This window comes from Bison bison, unplaced genomic scaffold (genome assembly GCF_000754665.1).
Source record: "Bison bison bison isolate TAMUID 2011002044 unplaced genomic scaffold, Bison_UMD1.0 scf7180017864471, whole genome shotgun sequence".
Taxonomy (NCBI): Eukaryota; Metazoa; Chordata; class Mammalia; order Artiodactyla; family Bovidae; genus Bison; species Bison bison.
The window spans coordinates 20,180,355-20,205,738 of NW_011495032.1; the positions used below are offsets into that span (position 1 = coordinate 20,180,355).

The window sequence follows — 25,384 nt, forward strand, 5'->3', positions numbered from 1 at the left end:
TACGAAGAGTTGACTCACTGTAAAAGACTCTGATGCTGGGAGGAATTGGGGGCAGGAGGAGAAGGGGACGACAGAGGATGAGATGGCTGGATGGCATCACCGTCTCGATGGACATGAGTTTGGGTGAACTCTGGGAGTTGGTGATGGACAGGAAGGCCTGGCGTGCTGCAATTCAGGGGGTTGTAAAGAGTCGGACACGACGGAGAGACTGAACTGAACTGAACTGAACAGAAGTGACCATGTGGTCAGCCCCCAATAAAAGTCCTGACACTGCACTGAATCTCTGATTCTCAGCTTCTCTCAGTTCAGTTCAGTCACTCAGTCATGTCTGACTCTTTGCAACCCCTTAGACTGCAGCACGCCAGGCCTCCCTGTCCATCACCAACTCCTGGAACTTACCCAAACTTATGTCCATTGAGTTGGTGATGCCATCCAACCGTCTCATCCTCTGTCATCCCCTTCTCTTCCTGCCTTCAATCTTTCCCAGTATCAGGGTCTTTTCAAATGAGTCAGTTCTTTGCATCAGGTGGCCAAAGTACTGGAGTTTCAGCTTCTGCATCAGTCCTTCCAATGAATACTCAGGACTGATTTCCTTTAGGATGGACTGGTTGGATCTCCTTGCAGTCCAAGGGACTCGAAAGAGTCTTCTCTAACATCACAGTTCAAAAGCATCAAGTAGTTGGCAACATTTCACACATGTTGTCAGAAATTGTATCACCTAAGTTCTCCAATCTCTGTTTAACAACGTCTTTATATTAAATTTCCTGTTAAAAATAACTAGTATAATTTAACTGATTGGTTCCTAACACAACCATATCAGTAAGGACAAACTGTCCAGTTAATCTCCTTTGACAGTCGATTTTTATTGGAAACTAACACCTATAATTACACTAATCTCTCATTCAGTAATTCAGTTCTGATTTAGTCAAGGAAGATGTTCTTTCAACCAAAATTTTCTCAAAGATAATCCCTGTAAGAGATCATTGAGAGTGCTGGGAAGATTATGCTACTGATCAAAAAGGTCCCAGTAATGAGATTACGTTAACTTTGAAACCTTGTTTTATTTATTTCAGGGAAGAAATATTTACAAGTGATGTTTAAAAATTTTAAAGTCTTAATCTGTGGTTAAAATTCATCCTGTATTTGTTTTGACCAAAGTGTTGCTTAAAAATAGTACTAATACAAAGTCATAGCCATGCCTATTTATCTGAAGCCTTTATGGTTCTGTTCAATCTATATTAAGGGTTCTGAAGTAAGCAAAAGGTCAAAGCATATTTCTACATAGAAGTGAATCAGGAAAATGTCACTTGTAAAGATGGATAAAGATGTGGTACATATATACAATGGAATATTAGTGAGCTATTAAAAAGAATAAAATAATGCTATTTGTAGCAATATGGATGGACCTAGAGACTGTCATACTGAGTGAAGTTAGAGAAGAAATACCATTGTATGGCATCCCTTATATGTGTAATCTAAAAAGAAATGATACAAATGAAGTTACTTACAAAACAGAAACAGACAAAGACTTTGAGAATGAGCTTATGGTTATGGGGAAGAGGGGAAGGAAGGGAGAAAGGATAGTTAGGGAGTTTGGGGTGGGCTTGTACACTGTGCTATATTTAAAATGGATAATCAACAAGGATTTACTGTATAGCACATGGAATTCTGCTCAACATTATGTGGCAGCCTGGATGGGAGGGAAGGTTAGGGGAGAATGGATACATGTATATGTATGGCTAAGTCCCTTAATTGTTCACCTGAAAGTATCACAAAACTGTCTGTTAACCAGCTATACCCCAATACAAAACAAAAAGTTAAAAAATTAAAAAAAGTTAAAAACATACACATGTATATGTGAGTGTGTGTGTGTGTACAGATACAGAAATATTCAGAGATTTCAAACACCCAGAAAAACTAGATACAATACTATTACAAATTCCTAATTACACTTATCCAGTCCAATAATTATCAACAAATGATCAATTTTGTTTTATATACTCTATTCCTCTACCCTCACTGGATCATTTCAAAGTAAAGCACAAACATATTTTACCTCTAATCTTCAGTATGAATCTTTACTAAAGTAGGTATTTCAGTGAATTTCCCAGTCTTGTATGTTTCTTTAATATTTGGTTTGTTCAAAACAAAATGTAAATAATGCCTCTTAAATCTTATAAGTCTACAACAACCCCCCTACCCCCAATCTTCGTAATTTGACATTTATTTGAAGAAATTGGGTCATTCGTCCTACAGAATTTCCCATATTCCGTATTTGGCAGATTGTAGGGTATCATTTAACATGTTCTTCTATCCCCCATTTAAACTGGCATATCCACAAGCTTGACCAGATTCATCTTCAATTATTTTGGCGATAACATGTAATAGGTGGTGGTGTATCAGATATATTTTTGGCAGCGTAGTTGGTTTGAATTCTGAATTACTGCTTCCCACAGATCTCTGCTGAGTTTTAATATACTACAGATCTTTTCCTATCGTCAAAACAAATTTTTTTTTGCCTACAATATATGGAAGCACCATCATCTACTAAAACTGAACCAGAGTTTCTTATCACCTTTAAGCTTCTGACATATAACTCTATCCTTTGCTAAGAAGTCAGCTGAGTACCATACACTGTCATCTGTCACAAAGATTCCTTTATTTGCCTTAAACAAAATCTTGGGAGAAGTGCAGAGGAGAATGATTCAATTGAATGAGCCAATTCAGTAGATATTTTCTTATGTCTGAGAAGAGTTCTATGAGAAAATGTTTGGTGAATTTAACAAAAGAAACCCTTCTATTAGATTCATGAGTAAATCATGTATTATGTTGAAAAATACATTTAATAGGCCATTTAGGAAGATCCCCTGGAGAAGGAAATGGCAACTCACTCCAGTATCCTTCCCTGAAGAATCCCATGGACAGAGGAGCCTGGTAGGCTACAGTCCACAGGGTCGCCAAGAGTCAGACACTACTGAACGACTTCACTTTCACTTTAGTTTTAACAATGGGCTTTCGAGGTAGCTCTAGTGGTAAAGAACCCACCTGCCAATGTAGGAAATGTAAGAGATGTGGGTTTGATCCCTGGGTCAGGAAGATCCCCTGGAGGGGGGCACAGCAACCTAGTATATCTAGTATATTCTTGCCTGAAGAATCCCATACAGGAAACTGGTGGGCTATGGCCCACAGGGTCACAGAACTGGACATGACTGAAACGACTTAGCACGTGCGCACACAGACTAGTGTAGGATGCAGCAACAGAACCACCTCAATCAACAATTACATCCTGTGTTGAACTGAAAACTGCTTGACATACTCTGTAGCTCGGGATCTGAACTCACACCACAAAGCATCTAGTAAGGGGTAACTGCAAGGAAGGACCTACAAAACTTTCTAGAACTAACACAAAAAAAACATGTCCTTTTCATCAGAGGGGACTGGAATGCAAAAGTAGACAGTCAAAAGATACTTGGAGTAATGGGCAAGTTTGACTTTGGAGTACAAAATGAAGCAGGGCAAAGGCTAACAGAGTTTTGCAAGAGAATGCACTGGTCATAGCAAACACCCTCTTCCAACAACACAAGAGACAACTCTACACATGGACATCACAGATGGTCAATACTAAAATCAGATTGATTATATTCTTTACTGTTGAAGATGGGGACACTCTATACAGCCAGGAAAAAAAAGACTGGGAGCTGACTGTGGTTCAGATCATGAACTCCTAATCACCAAAGTCAGACTTTAATTGAACAAAGTGGGGAAAACCACTAGGCCATTCAGATATGACCTACATCAAATCCCTTACAATTATACAGTGGAAGTGACAAAAAGATTCAAGGGATTAGATCTGATAGAGTGCCTGAAGAATTATGGACGGAGATTCGTGACATTGTACAGGAGGCAGGGATCAAGACCATCCCCAAGAAGAAGAAAGGCAAAATGGTTGTCTGAGGAGGCCTTAATGAATAGCTGAGAAAAGAAGAGAAGTGAAAGGCAAAGGAGAAAAAGAAAGATACACCCATTTGAATGCAGAGTTCCAAAGAATAGCAAGGGGAGATAAGAAAGTCTTCCTACTAAAGTGATCAATGCAAAGAAATAGAGGAAAACAACAGAATGCAAAAAACAAGATCTCTTTAAGAAAATCAGAGATACTAAGGGAATATTTCATGCAAAGATGGGTACAATAAAGGACACAAATGTTATAGACCTAATAGAAGCAGAAGATATTAAGAGGGGGCAAGAATACACAGAAGAATTATACAAAAAAGATATTAATGACTCAGATAACCACAATGGTGTGATCACTCACTTAGAGCCAGACATCCTGGAGTTTACAGTCAAGTGGGCCTTAGGAAACACCACTATGAACAAAAATAGCAAGAGGTGATGGAATTCCAGCTGAGCTATTTCAAATCATCTTTTAAGATGATCCAGTTAAAGTGCTGTACTCAATATGCCAGCAAATTTGGAAAACTCAGCAGTGGCCACAGGACTGGAAAAGGTCAGTTTTCATTTCAATCCCAAAGAAAGGCGATGCCAAACAATGTTCAAACTACCACACAATTGTACTCATTTCACATACTAGCAAAGTAATGCTCAAAATTCTCCAAGCTAGGCTTCAACAGTATGTGAACTGAGAACTCCCAGATGTTTAAGTTAGACTTAGAAAAGGCAGAGCAACCAGAGATCAAATTGCCAACATCTGGTAGATCATAGAAAAAGCTAGAGAATTCCAGAAAGATATCTACTTCTGCTTCACTGATGATAAAGCCTTTGTGCAGATTACAACAAAGTGTAGAAAATTCTTAAAGAGATGGGAGTACTTGACCACCTTATCTGCCTCTTGAGAAACCTGTATGCAGGTCAAGAAGCAATAGTTAGAACCAGACATGAACAAGAGACTGGTTCCAAATTGGGAAAGGTGTATGTCAAGGCTGAATATTGTCACCCTGCTTATTTAACTTACAGGCAGAGTACATCATGCAAAATGCCGGGCTAGATGCAGCACAAGCTGGAATCAAGATTGCTGGGAGAAATATCAGTAACGTCAGCAATGCAGATGACACCACACTTAGGGCAAAAAGCGAAGAGGAACTAATGAGTCCCTTGATGAAAGTGAAAGTGGAGAGTGAAGAAGCTGGCTTAAAACTCAATATTAAGAAAACTAAGATCATGGCATCTGGTCCCATTACTCCTTGGCAAATAGATGGGAAAGCATTGCAAACAGTGACAGAATTTATTTTCCTGGGCTCCAAGATCACTGCAGATGATGACTACAGCCATGACATTAAAAGATGCTTGCTCATTGGAAGAAAAGTTATGACCAACTTAGACAGCATATTAAAAAGAAGAGACATTACTTTGCCAACAAAGGTCCATGTAGTCAAAGCTATGGTTTTCCAGAAGTCATGTATGGGTGTGAAGGTTGAACCATAAAGAAGGCTGAGTGCCGAAGAACTGCTGCTTTTGAAGTGTGTATTGGAGAAGACTCTTGAGAGTCCCTTGCATTGCAAGATCAAACTAGTCAATCCTAAAGGAAATCAACCTTGACTATTCATTGGAGGGACTGATGCTGAAGCTGAAACTCCAATACTTTGACATCCTGATGCGAAGAGCCAACTCATTAGAAAAGACTCTGATGCTGGGAAAGATTGAAGGCAGGAGGAAAAGGGGACAGAGGACGGGATGACAGAGGATGAAATGGTTGGATGGCATCACTGACTCAATGGACATGACTCTGATCAAGCTCCAGGAGATGGTGAAGAACACAGAAGCCTGGCATGCTGCAGTCCATGGTGTCCGCAGAGTCAGACACAACTGAACAACTGAGTAACAACAGCTTCAATGAACAAACCAAGAGTAGAAAATAATAATCATACAGATACACAAAAGCTGGAATATTTATGTTAATGTAAATCAGATCAAGTCATCTCAAATGACTTCCCTTTACACTTAGAATAAAATCCAAAGATGGCACCATGGCCTCCCAGATACTATGAAAAAGCCCTCACTACCTCTGACCTCATTTTCTACCACTCTCACCCTCACTGACTGTAATACAAAGCCCTTGCTTCTCATAAAACAGGGCAAGACTGTTTCTGTCTGAGGCCTTTGCACTTGCTGTTCCCTTCCCAAATATTCACATAGTTCACCTCCTAACTTCATTTAAGCCCGTTCATTATCACCTTCTCAGAGGCCCACCTGACCACTTTATATAAAACAGCACCCCACTTTAGCCCTCTCCATCTGTTTTTCATACTTTTTCCTACAGCATATGATTATCTGACACTGTATTAATTGAATGAAAATTTATTTCCCCTACTCTAGATTAGAACCTCTATGATAGTAGGCTTTTGTTCATTTATCCAGCACCTAAAACAGTGGAGAGTGAGTGCTCAATAACTATGTTTATTTCATTTAGTCAGCTACATTTTCTCAAAACTGTGCAGTTAAGTATTGACAGTATGGCTATCCTCACTTTACAGTTCACAAGAAACTATGGCATATAAAAGTTAAATAAGGACCTAGGAACAAACATAGCGAGAACAAATGTCAAGACTAGATGAATGATTCCTGAAATGGGTGAAAGGAAGCAAAATCCGAATGGAAGCAAAATTTGGGCTGAGGGAAACCCAAACCATACATGAACACCCGTTAAAATGTTGGCCACACAGAAAGAAGGCAAACAGAACCGAGTCTCTTCTCTAAGGCCATAACCTTATTATATTGCCCTCATAACAACCTCACGGGGTAAAGACAGCAGGTACATTCATTAACAGCAAGACTGACGCCACACTTCGCAGACGGCAGGGGTGGCAGGTCCAGCCCAGCACTCACCGGTTCGTACAGTTACATAATCGATACTCAGAACCTCGGGCTTCCTCCCGCCCCTGCGCTGGGCTCACGTGGCTGGCCTCGCGACCGGAAGCAGCCTCAAGACAACCACGGCGGTTGGTGGATCGAGGAACAGTTCCTGAGCTGGAGCAGGGGTGAGCGGTCACGGTAATTCTTACGTCAGAGCGCGGCGGGAACTGAACACCCGCCGGCCTAGAGGGATTCGTCCACCCGGCTCTGCGGTCCCTCTGATTGGCCCGCTGGATGACGTAGCCCGTTTACAGTGGGCTCTGTGGCAGTGAGTGTGTGCGTCAGCTTTGCGTAATCAGAGAGAGGAAAATGGGGCGTGTCTGACCGCTCAGGGGGCCCGCTGATTGGCTGGAGGGCGGCGGCGCCTGGTGGCCCGGCCGCCGGAGGAGGGCGGTGCCGTGGGCCTGATCCGGGTTTACTGGCGACCGGCTTCAGTAGGATGATCATGGCAGCTCGGATAGGTCAAAGAGCCCTGAAAAAGGTGGTCTCGGGATGCTGTCCGAAGTCGGCGGCAGCCGCCAGAGCCCCGGCTCCGGCGCAGGTGCCTGCGAGGAACGTCAGGTAATGAACAACGCGGGGCGCCGCAGCGAGGGTAATTTCTCCCTCCGTACGGCCTGTTGAGCAAGGGGACCCGGGACATTTGCGGTGAGGCAACCCACTCCAGTACCTTTGTCCGGAAAATCCCATGGACAGAGGAGCCCCGTAGGCTACAGTCCATGGGGGTCGCAAAGAGTCGGACACGACTGAGCGATTTCACTTTAGGCGGATCGGATGCGTTTCCACGTATATGTAGACAAAGGGCCTACTACTGCCTTCGGCGAGTGACGGACTCAGGCCCTCTCTTTCCGCCCCCTTGGCCGGAGGGTCGCCAGCCTGTTCAGGCCGCTCCGTCTTGTGTTCATGGTTCCCAGCCCTCGTGAGAGGCGGTGAATCCTTCCGCTCGGCGACTTGGAAGCAGCTGATAAAGCCACTTGATGGGGCGGGGAGGTGCCTTTGGGCTCTTCCGGTCTCCTCCCCTACGGCTTACAGCGGCTGATGGTTGTGGGAGTTTGTGGCCTGTCAGTGAGTCCCCTTTTGTTCCTTCAGGGTGTACGATGGCCAAAGGTGCTTTCCCCAGCTTCTGGTAGCGGTCTTTGCCCACCCCCGCTCCCACTTTGGTGCTAGCTAAACTAAACCGAAGCCGAAGCAGGGGACTTGGATTTTTTTTTTTCCCTCCTATTTTAAGTTAGCAGTCCTGTAACCTTGACTCAAGAGTCTGCCTTCGATTTTCCAGGTTCTTTTTTGGTAGGTAATGGAAGAGGAGACATGAAATTTTCCATATTCCCACCAGTTTCCTTTTATTAATGACACGTCAATAAATTATGCTCGAAATTTTTTTTAAATTCTTAACATTTATATTCTATGTTCGAAAATTAAAGTTAACTTTTAAAATTAATTCGAAAGTAATCTGTACGGGATGAAGGGAGAAAACACAAATCTGCTTGAGCTCCTTCCAGGACATTTAGAGTCAATGAATTTTTTAAAATATCAACAACTCAATTAACTCTAAATCCTTTTAGACATTTTTTGGTCGAAACTGAAATAAAATCATCTCACATCCTTCACTCTTGCTTTAGGAAATAGCTTTAAAAAGTTCCAAGCAGAACACTTTATCATACTTTACTGCTTGTATTGCTCTTATAAAAGGCTGGCTGTTACTTTTGAGGAAAAAATTGCTTTAGTGATCAAATTAAGGTTTAAATTTCAGTCTATTTACTGTTTATGATAATGAAAAGGGAGATAATTTATGAATTCATTGCAAGGCTGATTCTGGCCTTTATTATAATACAGTATTTAGGATGTAGTACTGGAAGTTTAGGGACCAAAAAACTGTCCTTCTTTTGTTCAGTTTTCATTCCATGGTTTAAACATGTGTATGACTGTAAGGTTCTCATATTGTAGCTGAAGACATACTATTCTTGATAAAGTATGAAGATGGATGTGCTGTCCAGGACATTGTAACCATAATAGACAAACTGATCAGAAAACTCCTATTGTGCTCAGTCGTGTCCGACTGTTTGTGACCCCCATGGACTGTCACTTGGTCATTTTTCCTCCACCCACATAGCATCTGTTACATCTTACTTCCATCTCTAGTTCACTATTGCATTCTCTCTCATTCTGTTTTGTTTTGTTATTGCTGTTCTGTCTCTTAAGTCATGTCCAACTCTTGGCGACTTCATGAACTGTAGCATGCCAGGCTCCTCTGTCCTCCACTGTCTCCTGAACTTTGCTCAGACTCATGTCCATTGAGGCAGTGATGCTATTTAACCATCTCATCCTCTGCTGCCCTCTTCTCTTTTTGCCATCAATCCTTCCCAGCATCAGGGTCTCTTCTGATAAGTGGACTCTTCACATCAGGTGGCCAAAGCACTGGAGTTTCAGCTTTAGCATCAGTCCTTCCAGCGAATATTCAGGGTTTATTTCCTTTAGGATTGACTGGTTTGATCTCCTTACAGTCCACCCCTGATCTTCTTACTGAATAGCCCCAATTTCTTCAATCATTCTTTAACTCAATTTTCTCTTCCAGCCACACTATGGGATGTCAGTGTCCTTAAAGAAGTTTTATTCATACATAAATCATATTTTATATGAATCAAATGTTATATATAACATGAGATTTCACCAGGCCACTCCCTTCTCTCTTAAAAAAAATAACTTGAAGACTTGATTTAATGAAATATTATTCTCTTAGGTGGAACAGTTTAAGAGCATCTCATTGAGAATAAATCCCAAATTGCTTTATACTGACCAGTAGTCCCCAGCATAATCCAGCTCCAGCCTCTCTCGCTAACAATTATTTCATTGTGCTCTTGCCCTGGCTTGCTATACTGCTGCTGCACTGTTAATCTTTTTGAGAGTCTGGATGCTGCCAGGCTCTTTCCCTACTACTTGGAATGGTTTGTATCCACCTCTCCTCCTCCCATGTACAGACACACACATATGTGTGTATGAGAGAGAGATCTTATATATGTGTACACACACATTATGTACATACATACCTATTTCACCCTTTACGTGGCTGCTGCTGTTTAGTTGCTCAGTGGGGTCTGACTCTTTGCAACCCCATGGGCTGCAGCACGCCCGGGTTCCCTGTCCTTTACCATCTCCCAGAATTTGCTCAAACTCATGTCCATTGAGTCAGTGATGCCATCCAACCATCTCATTCTCTGTCATCCTCTTCTTCCTCCTGCCTTCAATCTTTCCCAGCATCAGGGTTTTTTCCAGTGAGTTGGCTCTTCGCATCAGGTGGCCAAAGTATTGGAGCTTCAGCTTCAGCATCACTCCTTCCAATGAATATTCAGGGTTGATTTCCTTTAGTATTGACCAGTTTGATTTCCTTGCAGTCCAATGTACTTTCAAGAGTCTTCTCCAGCACCACAGTTCAAAAGCATCAATTCTTTGGTGCTCAGCCTTTTTTATTTTCCAGCTCTCACATCTGTACATGACTACAAAAACCATAGCTTTGACTATACATGCCTTTGTAGGCAAAGTAATATCTCTGCTTTTTAATACACTGTGTAGGTTTGTCATAGTTTTTCTTCCAAGGAGCAAGTGTCTTTTAATTTCATGGTTGCAGTCATCACCCACAGTGATTTTTGAGCCCAAGAAAATAAAGTCTGTCACTGTTTCCATTGCTTCCCCATCTATTTGCCATGAAATGATGGGACCACATACCATGATCTTAGTTTTTTGAATGTTGAGTTTTAAGCCAGAGTTTTCACTCTTCTTTTTTACCTTCATCAAGAGGCTCTTTAGTTCCTCTTCTCTTTCTGCCATAAGGGTGATATCATCTGCATATCTGACGTTATTGACGTTTCTCCGGGCAATCTTGATTCCAGCTTATGCTGCATCCAGCCCGGCATTTTGCATGATGTACTCTGCATATAAGTTAAATAAGCAGGGTGACAATATACAGCCTTGACGTACTCTTTTCCCAATTTGGAACCAGTCTATTGTTCCATGTCTGGTTCTAACTATTGCTTCTTGACCTGCATACGGGTTTCTCAGGAGGCAGATAAGGTGGTCAGGTATTCCCATCTCTTTAAGAATTTTGCATACTTTGTTGTTAACCTACACAGCCAAAGGTTTTAGCATAGTCAATGAAGCAGATGTTTTTCTGGAATTCTCTAGCTTTTTCTATGATCCACCAGATGTTGGCAATTTGATCTCTTGTTCTTCTGCCTTTTCTAAATCCATCTTATACATCCAGAAGTTCTCAATTCACATTCTGTTGAAGCCTAACTTGAAGAATTTTGAGCATTACTTTGCTAGCATGTGAAATGAGTGCAACTGTGCAGTAGTTTGAATGTTCTTTGACATTTCCCTTCTTTAGAATTGGGATGAAAACTGACCTTTTCCAGTCCTGTGGCAACTACTGAGTTTTCCAAATTTGCTGGCATATTGAGTATACCACTTTAACAGGATCATCTTTTAGGATTTGAAATAGCTCAGCTGGAATAACTCCTCCTTATCCATTATGTCTCAGCTGAAATACAACCTCGGAGGACTTCCTGGATTACCCTATCTGAAGAAGGTCCTAATTACATGTCCTTACACCCATTTCTATTTTAGTGGCTTATTTAATCCTCAACTAGAATGTAATCTTTTTGTTTTATTCACCATTATGTCCCTAGTGCCTGGCGCAGAATAGCAGCTCAATAAATATGTGAACTAATGCACAAATAGTAGTGTATAATAGTTATGCAATAATCTTACTGGTGTAAAGGCTAAAAATATATAGCTGAACAAGAGCATATCAGGCATCTGTATTATGAAGTACCCTAAACAGTTAACATTCTAATTACCTTGACATATGTTTCTACATATACACATGGGAATGGAGATTGGAAGGTAAAAGATAATTGAGCAATAGATCTGACAGGCCTGCCACATATCCAGTGGAGAGAGGGACCTAATTTCAGATCTCATGGAGTAGATCAAGAATTAAGGAAACCCCTGTGGATGCAGCTGGGAAAACAAGGTGGGTAGATGAGTTAAAAATTGGACAATGAATATTCTCCCATCCTAGGGCAGGAATATGTTGTTAACACATGACTGCAAACTAAAAGCCAACTCTGAGAGATACCTTTTGTGTCTGAAGGCTCTAACCCTAACTGTAAGCTGGTATTTTTAGTTTTCTTTATGGTGCTCAAGAAGCTTATTTTTTGCATGTGTAATTTTTTTGGAAATATTCTAAGGTTGCAAACACCTGAAGTATGATTGTTATTTAACGGTCTCTAATTTGTTTCTTCTTAATTGTCAATGTTACTCAATCAGGTAATTTCTGTCTTTTTAGTTATTTGGCTTCCTGTGGTATACTGATGAGCAGAACTCTTCCACTACATACCTCAGTTTTTCCTAAGAAGATACACGCAAGAACCTTCTTCAGAATTGCTGCACCATTAATAAACAAAAGAAAAGAATATTCAGAAAGGAGAATTATAGGGTTTGTATATAGTAATAGATCTATTAAAAGAGCATGTTCACAATGTTCTTTAGAATATTGTGCCTCTTTTTTTCTAGATTCGTTTCTTACAGACCAAGCTCTGATTTTCTCACCCTTGCTATTTTATAAATACTGGTTGAATGAATATAATCATATGGTAACTTATAGGATAGATTTAAATCTTGACATTTAAAGAAAATAAACTGTTTATGTCCTGCATTTTTGTACACTGTTCTTTTTTATAGTGGCATCATTACTAATATGTTGGGCCAAATATGTTTGTATAGCTCCCTCACCTACACACATACATAGGTAAGTATATATAAACATGCTAAGAGGCCCCTACCATCCAGAGCAGAGGTTGGCAAACTTTTTCTGTAAAGGGCCAGTTGGTAAATAGGTTTGTGGGCCATACTGTCTCTGTTGCAACTCTTCAACATGGTCAGCGTAGCCCAGAACTAACAGTGGGAATGGTTGTGTTCCAGTAAAACTGTTTACAGAGTCAGGCAAGAACCCAGGCTCCATCCACCTTGGTACTTTTGTAATTCCTTGGTCTTCAGGATCTCTTAAAAAGAAGCACCTGATGCTTAATCATATTGGTCCTGGAAGTGACACATAGTGCTTACTCTCAGATATTATTGGCAAGAAGTAGTCATGTGACAGCTGTTTAATTTGTAGCCTACTGGTGGCCAGCAAGAATGCCATGTAAAGCAAGCCTTAATACTTGGATAGGTAGACATCTTTGCCCCAGCTGGTGTCTTAAAAACAGAAATGGCAACAAAAAGATGAGAAATCAAATAGTGAACTGGTATGCTTTACTTTTGAATTACTGATGATATCTCTCTTTTACTGTGAACTTGTCATTTGAGAGGCCTGCTGGGTGCTCTATATTGTTTCATTTAATTCTCACAGTAATCATGTGATCTAGGTATTTTCCCATTGTAAAGATGAAGAAACTGAAGCTGAGAAATTATGTTGTGTCATGACTCCAAAGCTTATTTTTCCCACCATATTTATTTATTCTTTCTTGCTTCCTTATTCTTTCTCGTGCCAAAATTCTTTTTATTACAAATTGGTCTTATCTAATGATCACCTTCCCCCATATATTGTTTGATGTAAACATGTAATAGCTACCATTTATGAAGTGCTTAGTAAGCATTGTGCATTATGCCAAAACTATTTCCTTTAACCCTTAAAGTAACTCTGTAGAAGTATTTTTCAATTACGGATGAAGAAAACTGAGAGGTTAAGCAACCTAGTCAGGGTCATATGAAACTACTATGTTTTAGAATTGATATTTGAACATAATAGACTGTTTTTATGCAAATAGCTTCCAGGCTATCGGGTCTCATACATCTTCATGGGATTTATATTGGCATTTATTTCCAAGTGTCTGAGAACATGGGGAGAATAGATTAGGTTTATTTATTCTTTTCTCTGTGGGCCTCATTTCATGATCATAAAGATTCATTTAAATATATATAAACACTCATTCTGTCATATTCCAAACATACCCTTTTGAAATTTAGAATGTGGTTCTTTACTGCATCATTTTGAGATGAATTCTATTTTAGCAGTGTTGACTCTTTATAACCAAGAATAATACATGTCTGGTTTTCATCGTTCAGTTGTCTTTATATGTATCCACCATGTGGTTTTTTGTTTGTTTGTTTGTTTTCATTTAAACCCTGATGTGTCTTTGTTGAACTTATTTCTAGGTATTTTGCGTTTGTATGTGACTATTTTCTACTTGTTAGTATAGAGACAGTATTAACTTTTATATATTTCTTAACAGGCTACCTAACTGAATTCTTGATTGATTGATTTTTGATTTGATAGTCATATCACCTGCCAGTTTATAATTTTGCCTAATTCTTTTCCACACGTGTGCCGATATTTCATGCTCTGATTTAATTTCTTTGACCATTTAGAACAATGTCAAATGACTGTAATGATGGCATCATTGGTTTCTTTCTAATGCTAATAGTAATGTTTCTTATATTTTACTATCTGTGAAGGGAATCATACAATGATTTTGTTTTGGCTAAATAATATGGTTATAATAATTCTTAGTACTGAACCATCCATACTCTGTATGGTTGGTTGTATGTACTATGGATGGTTCATCCATACATCTTTAAATGAGTTGTATTTGATTGTTTTATTTTTTTAATATATTATTGGGATTATATTTGCTGGTATTTTACCTAAAAGTTTTGCTTCAGTACTCACAGGTAATAAGGGTTTGTAGATTTTTTTATGTTCTTGGTGAAGTTTGGGTTGGCAGGGTGTTATGCTGGCTCAGAAAGAGTGAGAAATTTGCCTTTTTTGTATTATAGAATTGATATTTTTTCTTAATTACAAAATGTTTGCATACTTGTATAAACACTTAACAATTTATAAGTATATATACTAGAATGAAAAGAAAAAAAGAAAAAAATAGAGAAAAAGAATTTAAAAAAGACACAAAAACTGAAAAAATAGAAATATATATATTAAAGAGTTAGTCTGTTTTTTAATCCTACTCTTTTTTTCCTGAATTAACAACTGGTAATTGTTTAATTTATATCCTTTTAGTACTTTTAAAATATATTTTCATTACAGACAGTCTATTAACATAATTATTTTCAGAAAAAGCAAATATCAAATGTTTAAAATTGAGGAATTACAGTATATACTCATATCCATTTCTCAAATGGAAAATAAATTGTATATAAAGCAGACAAGATATATACAATTTTATTTAAGAAATATTGTAAAAAAAGAAAAAGAAATATTATAAGTGTATAGTATATTTCCTCGATCATTAAACACTTGATATTTGTGCCTTTTTTCATGTAGCAATATATTTTAAACCTCTTTGCTCTAAAGTATATGGTTGACCCTTGAAAGATGGGGGGTTTGGGAGTGCAGACCCCCACACAGTAAAAAAAAAAAAAAAAAGTCATACTGCTATTTCTGTTTCAGAACAAGGAATTGATAAATGATTTATCCAAAGGCTGAATAGTTTGTATAAAATCAAGACTCAAACCTTAGTTTATTTGATTCCACATATTGTGATTTCTAATTGAACACAAACTTTCCCCCACATTTAATTTAAAAATTTGTAAAACAAAAATACAAGTACTATATTTATCAAAAAAATTCTTATGTAAGTAGACCCACACAGGGCAAACCTGTGTTGTTCAAGGGTGAACTGTACATTTGATCTTAATCCTTTTAGGTAACTGATGAGTTCCACAGTATGAATGTACCATAATTCATCAGCCATTTATTATAAAGCAGTATTAATGTGTGTGCCAAATAACTTCTTGCCTCATACACAGTAAGTTTTATTATTTATTCAGTTTAAAGCAGGGGTCCCCAACCTCTGGGGTCTAATACCTGATGATTTGAGGTGGAGCTGATGTAATAATAATAGCAATAAAGTGTCCAATAAATGTTATGTACTTGAGTCATCCTGAAATCATCCTCTCTTCCCCATTCCATGGAAAAATTGTCTTTTACAAAACTAGCCCCTGATGCCAAGAAGGTTGGGGACCGCTGATTTAAAGTGTATATGTACTGTATAAATAGGTGCTGTTAACACCTTTCCTTTTTTTTTTTAAGTTATTCTATGCAGGAAATGTATGATGTGGTATCTGGAATGGAGGATTACAAGCATTTTGTTCCTTGGTGTAAAAAATCAGATATAATATCAAGGAGATCTGGATACTGCAAAACACGATTAGAAATTGGGTTTCCACCTGTATTGGAGCGCTATACATCAGTAGTAACCTTGGTGAAACCACATTTGGTGAAGGTAACGGTTTTGTTTTTTGTTTTTAAATATTCCTCAACTAGTGATATATTAAATGGATTAATGTATAATAGCTTAAGAAGATTTCCCTAAACTAATAGGAGGAGGGAAAAACAAACTGTTATATCACTTAAGTTGTGTTATTTTATACAATATTAGCATTATTCTTTCCAAATAGAAATTTAACTAGAACATGGAAATGAGAAGCTTTTTCTTTTGTCCTTCTGTTGAGAACTGCTGACCCCTAGGAAAGATTCAGCCACACAAGTGAGAAATGTTTTAATTTAATATTGATACTTGTGCTTTTTTTTTTAAGTTAAGGCAGGGAAAGTGGTGAGAGGATGAAGAAAGATAGAAAAGATATAAATGTGGAGAATATAAACATTGTTGAAGTCATCCTGCCATGTACCAGGTACTGAAATGCCAGGTACTGTTGCATGCATTATATTAATCATCTTACCCTTCTCAGAGAAGGGTACATATATAGAAAAGGTACTCAGACTTCAACACATGAAAAAGGAGAATTCCAGAGTTACATTACCATTTATTTTGACTTCCTAAAGTGCAGTGAACACACTTTGAAAGCTTGAGTTGTGTTTTGTGCCCGCTTGATTTAGTGGTGGTATCATTTCTTGGTTATTGGCCAGAGCTAAGTGCCTTTTTCACCTCTTTGTCAGTCATTGAGGACATGCAGCTGTCATACCAGAAAGAATATACTGTCCAGTGAAGCTAAGACATTGGAGTCCACCCTAGTCCCACTGTCAAAATGTCAACTCCACTTGAAAGTCTGCCCCATACCCCCCTGTTTGCCTCATAGTTTTGGAGTTTTTACCTACTATAGTGCACTGCCTCTCTTATAATAGCTAATGTATTAAGCTCTGTAGTGCTTTACTTGAATTGTTTAATCTTCACAACAGCCCTTTGAGATGCAAATTTTATTATCTTCCATCATCTATAGTTGAGTATGCTAAGCCTTAGAAGAGTTAGATAGCTTGCCCAGGGTTACACAGCCAAGACTCTGTAGTCTGACAACAGCGAATATCTCTATAAATCTTACAATTGAGTCCCCTGACCTCAATCTCTTACCATTCAGATTCTTATAACTTCGATCTTAACATATCCTGCATCTAACTAAAGAACTCTAAAACCATATTATTTTCTCCCCCGGCTTTCTTCCTTTCCCTGACTCCATGAATGTACTGTATAGTACTTATTCCACGGCCCTGTGTCTTTGCATATTGTTCCCTCTTCTATCTGTAATGAACTTGATTCTTTGCCTGTTAATCCTTCAACTCCCAGCCTGCTTTTTCCCTTTCCTTTCATATGGCTAGTCTGTTCTACCTCGGTGATTCCTCTAGGCTTTGCATGTGCTTTATTTATTTCTCTTACCACTCTTTAGTATAACTTCTTTCTTCCTTTGGATTTCTGCTTGACAGAATCGAGCTACTTAAGGGAATGGGAGATCTTCTTTTTCATCTCTGAATCCTCAGTCATGAGGGCTTTTGTTTATGAAGTTCTCACTGCTGTGTTCCTGTGTTCCTGTATATCCAGATGTTCATAGTAATTTCAGTAACCTTCAGCACTGCCAAGGAGGCAGGAAACTTTTTTTTTAATTGTAATAGTATGTATTATATATTACTATCTTAATTTTGGGAGACTTAGAGAAATTAAGAGCCCACATAAATTTATACTGTGTATGTCTGATTCCAAAATTATTTTTCCATTAAAATAAGCTGCCTCACTTAATGTGCTAATTTATTATTTAAGGGCTTCCCAGGTGGCACTAGTGGTAAAGAACCCACCTGCCAATGCAGGAGACATAAGAGACTGGGGTTCAGTTCCTGGGTCAGGAAGATCCCCTGGAGGAGGAAATGGCAACCATCTCCATTATTTTTGCCTAGAGAATCCCATGGACAGAGGAGCCTGGCAGGCTACAGTCTGTGAGGTCGCAAAGAGTTGGACGTGACTGAAGCAACTTAGCATGTTAGCATGACCTAAAGATTAGGCAGCATTTGGGTTGTTCTGGAGACCCAAGGTACACACAAATTCATACTGTGTGTGTCTGATTCCCAAATTATTTTTCCATTAAAATAAGCTGCCTCACTTAATGTGCTAATATTTAAAGACATATTTGAGAATAAAACAGGTGTGTTCAGTTTTAAATTTTCCCTGGGCTCAGAGTCTAGATCTTAATACCTAATGCACATATGTGACATACAATAAAAATTAGAACCAAGAAAGCAACAAAAGCTATGTGATATTTTTTATTAGCTGCCCCAAATGTGCCTGTGACTTGACATGTGAGTGATTCTACATAAATCATGTAGATTCATCTGTCTGTCATGGCCAGAAGCCTACTTGCTGTGTTCAGTATCTCTGTTAGGAATGAGATCATTGGCAGTATTGTCCCTATCAAAACATACCAGTAAAAATCTGTGGGTCCTTGGGGTAGGTTATTGATACAAGTATAAGCACTGCCAAAATAGTCAGAGAAAGGTGCTATATGGTAATGATTATTCCCAACAGCTGTTTCTCCCTTACTATTAAATTTCTTATAAGCTTCATACATGATTGTAAAGAAGGATGTAAAGTTGTAAAAAATTAGACATAAAAGTAAATAGAGTGCTTGCTTCAGCAGCAAATATACTAAAATTGGAACAATATAAAGAAGATTGGTGTGATCCCTGCACAAAGATGAATGCAAATTCATGAACCATTCATATTTTGGGGAGCTCATTGTGGTACTCTGTGACCACCTAGAGGGGTGGGGAATTGGGGAGAAGTTCCAGAGGGAGAGGATATATGTATACTTATGGCTCATTCACATTGTTGTATGGCAGAAGCCAACACATTACTGTAAAGCAATTATCCTCCAGTTAAAAAAAAAAAGGGTCATCCCTGGTGGTCCAGTGTTGAAACCCCACTTTTCCACTGCAGGGAGCACAGGTTTGATCCCTGATCGGGGGACAAAAGATACTACAAGCCACAAGGCACAGCCAAAAAAAAAAGGAAATAAAGTTGGATAACTGAAATAATATTTTATTATAGATTTTTGATGGTTTTAAAAATTAGGTGTTCATTATTGAACCAAGTATAAAGCCAAACGCTTTGGGGAAAAAATTTTTTTTTTAAAATACGAACTAGATTTATTTAGAAGAAACTTCACAGATTGTGGACCATTTCAGAAGGCAAGAAGCCTTGAAGAGATTTTTTTACTTTAATGACTGTTATTTTTTGTGTCTAAATAAAAAACTTTCACTGGTTTCCATATTAAAAATTAAAATTTTTTTTATAAATGTGAATGGAGCATTTCTTTTAAAATGCTTTTTAGTATGGGTGCAGTTTATAAAGATTCTACAGTAGTGAAAGTAAAAGTCGCTCAGTCGTGTCCAACTCTTTGCAAACCTATGGACTATATAGTCTGTGGAATTCTCTAGGCCAGAATACCGGAATGGGTAGCCTTTGCCTTCTCCAGGGGGTCTTCCCAACGCAGGGATCGAACCCAGGTCTCCCTCATTGCAGGCAGATTCTTTACTAGCTGAGCCACCTGGGAAGCCCAAGACTTTGAAACAAGAGTTAAAAAATAGCCTGCTTTTGAGGGAACATAGCATATATATTCTTGAGGTCAATTGTCTACTAGTACAATAAGGCCCAGATGGCATCTTAGGATAGTAAATAAAGAAGTGGAACTTCATTCAAGGTCATAACCAGTTCTGACAGTGTTTTAGTAACTGTGGTCCTGGCCACTGTTTTTCACACTGTGGAAGGCAACTCTTGGATGGGTCTCAACTGGCATTTTTTAATGCTAGAGAATGGGACATGTCAGATTGCACTGCACATAGTATCACTGTGTATTATGTTTCAGTGTACACACGTATGTGAAATAATGAGCACTGAAGAGATGAGAGGCCAGAAAGCAATGAGTCAGGACTAGACTTAACAAGAAAACTGGAACCACAGAGGGCCCTAGAGATAAAGAATAGTGAGTTAGAGAAAGAGTAAATGTGATTGATAAGGAAGATCTTTGGGCAGGCAAGAATTACAGAATTGTTGTAGGGATCTATGCCAGGTTCCTTACAAGTATTAAATTTAGCCATCTCATAGTGATGGTAAAAAATAGGCATTATGCTCATTTTACAGGTTAAGGAAATACAGGGAATTAACTTGTTCAGGATCACTAATAAGTGGCAGAGCTGGAAATAAACTTCCAGATAGTAACTCCCTGTTCTGTTGTAGGGGGAGAACTTGAAGTAGCACAGTGGGTGACAGCAGTGGAAGAGAGAACTAGTAGTAATCTTGGGACTCCCAGGAGAAAGGAAAATGGCTTATGTCAGCAAGAGATCTCTTCCTAGAACCAAGCTAAGAGATCTTTTTGTCACCTGTGGTCTAATCTATAAAAATATTTACTTTCAACGAAAGCATCCTCAATTATAGATTCTGGACAATCCAACTGGTATTTTACTGTTTTTTGTTTTGTTTCGTTTCATTTTGTTCTAGGCATCCTGTACTGATGGGAAGCTCTTCAATCATTTGGAGACTGTTTGGCGTTTTAGCCCAGGTCTTCCTGGCTACCCAAGAACTTGTACTTTGGATTTTTCAGTAAGTCTCTCATAAAGCTCTTTATTTGTTCCAAATATCAAATAAAGTTGGTAAAGAAGGAGTAATTCATTTTTATTAGAATCCAGATGCTATAATTAGTAAACTGCATGCATAGCAACTGGGCTTCCCAGGTGGCTCAGTGGTAAAGAATCCGCCTGCCAATGCAGGAGACGCCGGAGATTCAGGTTCAATCCCTGGGTCAGGAAGATCCCCTGGAGTAGGAAATGGCAGTTCACTCCAGTGTTCTTGACTGGAAAATCCCATGGACAGAGGAGCCTGGTGGGCCCCAGTCCATGGGGATGGAAAGAGTTGGACACAACTGAGCAACTGAGCGTGCTCGCATGCATGCGCACGTACACACACACACACACACATACACTTATGCATAGCAATTACTATAAGACTTTTTTTTTAATCTCAAATTTCTGAGTATTGAATATTCATCTTTTTCTGCACTGATTTTTTTTTTTTTTTTGGCACTAATTTTATAAGACAGAATACTAGGGGAAATTCCCTGGCAGTCCAGTGGTTAGGAGTCTACACTTCCACTGCAGGGGACACTGGTTCCGTCCCAGGCTGGGGACTAAGATCCCTCATGCCGCATGGCACAGCCAAAAAAAAGGAAAGAATACGAGTGACCTTTTCTCTTTTTCTCTCTTTCCGGAAACCTTGAATGCCTTCTCTATTTTCTAATTTTTACAAGTCCATAGATTATAAGACACATGTCTTGCTTACTACCAGCTTAATAACAGTGTAACACCAAATGAAATCTGTACATTGATCTGCGTCTTATGAATTGCAGAAATAAAATTCAAAAGAAAAATATATTTTTAAATTTAATACTATGGTATTGATATTTTCTTGTTCATATCACCTTAGCTATAGAAAACTTAAAGTCACTTGTGTGGCTTTTTATTTATTTATATGAGTTGATTCCTGTATTTACAGCTCAGGCTTACATTTTAAAATATGATTATAATTTTGAGTAAATTACTGTATGCTGGTCTCAGCTCTTAGGTTGCTTTCATTTTCATTTCATAATTTTTTCATAAAAATTACTGAACAGTAATGGAACACTTGGGGAAATTTGAATGAAACCTCAGTAGAGTAGATAATAGCATTATTATCTAGTAATATTAACTCTGTCTGTTAATCTCCTGGTTATAATTGCACTGTGGTTATATAAAACCTGAAATCTGGGTGGTGGGCATATGAGAAATCTTAGTAGTATTATTGCAACTTTTTAATAAGCAAAATTATTTTAAAATTAAAACTTTTAAAAGTAGATATTTCATCCTTAAGGCATTATTTCTCAAACTGGTTGCTTTGAATTCAGTCTTGAGGGGATATAAATGAAATTTAAATCCTTGTCTACTTTAAGATTGAAGCACCTTTGCCATCTAGTTTGTGGATTAACCTCACCTTTCTGGTATTCAGTTCAGTTCAGTTCAGTCGCTTAGTCGTGTCCGACTCTTTGCGACCCCATGAATCGCAGCACGCCAGGCCTCTCTGTCCATCACCAACTCCCGGAGTTCACTGAGACTCACGTCCATCGAGTCAGTGATGCCATCCAGCCATCTCATCCTCTGTCATCCCCTTCTCCTCCTGCCCCCAATCCCTCCCAGCATCAGAGTCTTTTCCAATGAGTCAACTCTTCGCATGAGGTGGCCAAAGTACTGGAGTTTCAGCTTTAACATCATTCCTTCCCAAGAAATCCCAGGGCTGATCTCCTTCAGAATGGACTGGTTGGATCTCCTTGCAGTCCAGGGGACTCTGAAGAGTCTTCTCCAACACCACAGTTCAAAAGTTATGGGAATAACCTATCAGAGGGATCACTTCCCTCCCTTACTTCCTTTTGGGAAGTCGTGTCTGACTCTTTGTGACCGCACGAACTGTAGCCTGCCAGGCTCCTCTGTCCATGGAATTCTCCAGGCAAGAACACTAGAGTAGGTAGCTATTCCCTTCTCCAGGGGATCATCCCAACCTAGGGATCGAATCCAGGTCTCCCTCATTGCCGGTGGATTCTTTACCAGCTGAGCTACCATTTCATTTTGGGAAAGAAGATAGCTCTTAAAGGGACACACTAATAAGAAGTCAAAGTGATAAATATGATATTCATTTAGCAAAGCTTTTTTTCCAGTTTTTTTTTAACTTAATAAAATCAGATTCTTTACCATAAAATGAGATTCATTGACTTTGTTTTACTTATGTTTGTTGTGCAGCCACTGTTGTGCTTACTGCAGTAAATAGGTCTCCCTCTCATTGATGTTAAAAATCTCACCTAGACAGAGGCCCATATTGCTCTGCCTTAGGTATTGGGCCAATTAGCTCATTTCACTGTGTAAACACCATTACCCTAAGTAGAGATTTAGTAAAAGAAAGGTCTTTCTAAAATAGTTATTAACATTTTCCTACAGATTTCTTTTGAATTTCGCTCACTTCTACACTCTCAGCTTGCCACGTTGTTTTTCGATGAAGTTGTAAAGCAGATGGTAACTGCCTTTGAAAGAAGAGCGTGTAAGCTGTATGGTCCAGAAACAAACATACCTCGGGAATTGATGCTTCATGAAGTTCATCACACGTAAAGAAAAAAGGAAATGGTCACCTACTTGTATCTAGTTTATTCACTTTTAGGAAGTGCTTTCATCATTTGCTTTCAGAAGTCAGAAAGCATTTGTCAAACCCAGCTTTGATTATAAACCCATACTGTTGAAAATTTGCACTTGGAATATGGAACCACATGTACATAGAATTCAATCAAGTATAATTCAGAGTAGTATGTATATTAGCATATTTACAATAATAGGATGTCATCACTGTTGCTGGAATACTGATATCACTCTTTTGAGCAGAAATTGAAACTGTAAATGTAAACCTTTTAATTATTACCTCACCTGAAAGAGGTTGGTTGAGATACTTATGCAGTGTGTACTATATTAACCATATCACGTTTTAAGTTATTAATTTCAGACTATTTATAACTTATTGTCTTAGGGCCTGCCTCGTGGCTTAGGATATTTGAGTAATCATCAGATATTTAAAGTAAAAACTTTGACTTAAAAATATTGTTAATGAAGGTTCCCTGGCACTTTTCTCATTTTTGAATTGTTCCTATGGATAGTAGTAGATAATTCAGTATTATACTAAGGTTAGCTTCCAGATAAACAATTATTTTTTATTTTTTGGTGAGTGGTCCAGAGAGTATTTTTTTGGTCCAGAGTTTTAAGTTACTTTTCTCATAGTTTGCAACCCTCTCCCTGATACTTTGACTGCTGTGTCAGTAATGCTGAATCTGTGTCAAATTTTGTCTACAGCAGTGGGCAGTAGATCAAGATAAGTTGGTTGATATGTCTGCAGCACCATGCATCCTTATTTTCTATTTATTGTGTGTATTCACTTTCGATAATGTATTTCAAACTGATATTTTTGTAAACAAATCAACGTAAGGACTGAAGTGGTAACTTAATAAAGTTAATTTGTTTATTTTTTGTACAGTTATTTTGGTTATTGAAATGTCTCAAAATACTTTAACAAAAACAAATCTGGGCAAAATTCAGTCTTCCTTTAATCAGTATTAATCCCCTTCCCTTCCTTCATCCCTTACCCAACAACCCTTTTGCATTAATCATCCTTTGTTTCCTCAGATCAGCCAAGGACTTCATGGTTAGTTCCCTCTATGAATGCATATTTGCATTAATCTATTGTAAGTGGCTGCTCTCTGGTACATGGTAGGTATACTATGGTGAAGGATTCATACAGTCCACTCACATGGAGCTTGGTTTGTGCCTTCACACAGGTAAAGTAATTTTCCATTTACAAATGAAGTGTTTTCCCAGGGCATAAGTAGTTTTTATATAATTATGTACCTTTTGGGACTTTCTTGGCGGTCCAATAGTTAAGACTGTAAGCTTTCACTGCAGGGAGCACGGGTTCAATCTCTGGTCAAGGAACTAAGATCCCATATGCCAGATTTTTTTTTTTTAACCGTGTACCTTTTAAATGAGAAAAGTATTGGTTGTTTTTCTTTTTAAGTGACAAAGATAAGATCTAGGTATTTTTTTCCTGGCACAGTACTACTCTGTGTATGGAAATAAGAACCTGTACTTTACTACTATTCTTACAAATGCCATAAGTCAGTTCTTAGGTTCAGAATCTAACTTAGTGGTTGGACATAACTGGCTGGTATTATGATAATACGTAGATGGTATTTTAGTGAGGGAACCCAGGAATGCACAAATATTGCCTTGATCTAGCCATCCTTTTGACCCATGAGGTTCCCCAAGTATCATTAGAATGCGAGTCTTAGAAGTAATAGAGAAAACCCAGGCAGTCTGGCTCCAGTATCTATGCTCTCGTGTTTGCTCTGATGGCTGTGACCTGTGGAGTTAAGGTGGCGCTAGTGGTAAAGAACCCACCTACCATTGCGGGAGACATAAAGAGACCCGGGTTTGATCCCTGGGTCCAAAAGATCCCCTGGAGAAGGGAACAGCAACCCACTCCAGTATTCTTGCTTGGAGAATCCCCATGGACAGAGGAGCCTGGCAAGCTATATACGTCTCATGGGGTCCCAAAGAGTCAGACACGACTAAAGTGACTTAGCACACAGGCACACACCAATGAAAATTCAAAAA

At 38.7% G+C, this 25,384-nt stretch overlaps 2 protein-coding genes across 4 annotated transcripts in view; one reads left to right on the forward strand and one right to left on the reverse strand.

Moving 5' to 3' along the window:
* The window catches only part of SF3B1 (splicing factor 3b, subunit 1, 155kDa), a 60,795-nt gene extending 53,872 nt beyond the window's left edge, over positions 1-6,923 (reverse strand). For all 3 annotated transcript variants that reach the window (XR_827132.1, XM_010860898.1, XM_010860900.1), the window contains exon 1: positions 6,841-6,923. The gene's annotated coding sequence lies outside the window, so the exon portion shown is untranslated. The remainder of the gene's footprint in view (positions 1-6,840) is intronic.
* Positions 6,924-7,170: 247 nt separating this feature from the next.
* On the forward strand, positions 7,171-24,247 carry COQ10B (coenzyme Q10 homolog B (S. cerevisiae)). The gene is made up of 5 exons (XM_010860897.1): positions 7,171-7,428; positions 12,206-12,355; positions 15,965-16,157; positions 20,652-20,753; positions 23,171-24,247. Exons 1-5 carry the CDS (start codon positions 7,307-7,309, stop codon positions 23,336-23,338), a joined length of 735 nt encoding a protein of 244 aa, XP_010859199.1. The 5' UTR covers positions 7,171-7,306; the 3' UTR covers positions 23,339-24,247.
* The last annotated feature ends 1,137 nt before the right edge of the window (positions 24,248-25,384 follow it).

What these genes read in the sequence shown, in the direction of transcription:
- COQ10B (XM_010860897.1), top strand. Translation starts at nt 7,307, where the DNA reads ATGATCATGGCAGCTCGGATAGGTCAAAGAGCCCTGAAAAAGGTGGTC. An exon ending in TCAGAAAGGAGAATTATAGG is followed by an intron (nt 12,356 to 15,964) that starts GTTTGTATATAG and finishes TTTTTTTTTAAG; the next exon opens with TTATTCTATGCAGGAAATGT. An exon ending in CTTGTACTTTGGATTTTTCA is followed by an intron (nt 20,754 to 23,170) that starts GTAAGTCTCTCA and finishes ATTTTCCTACAG; the next exon opens with ATTTCTTTTGAATTTCGCTC.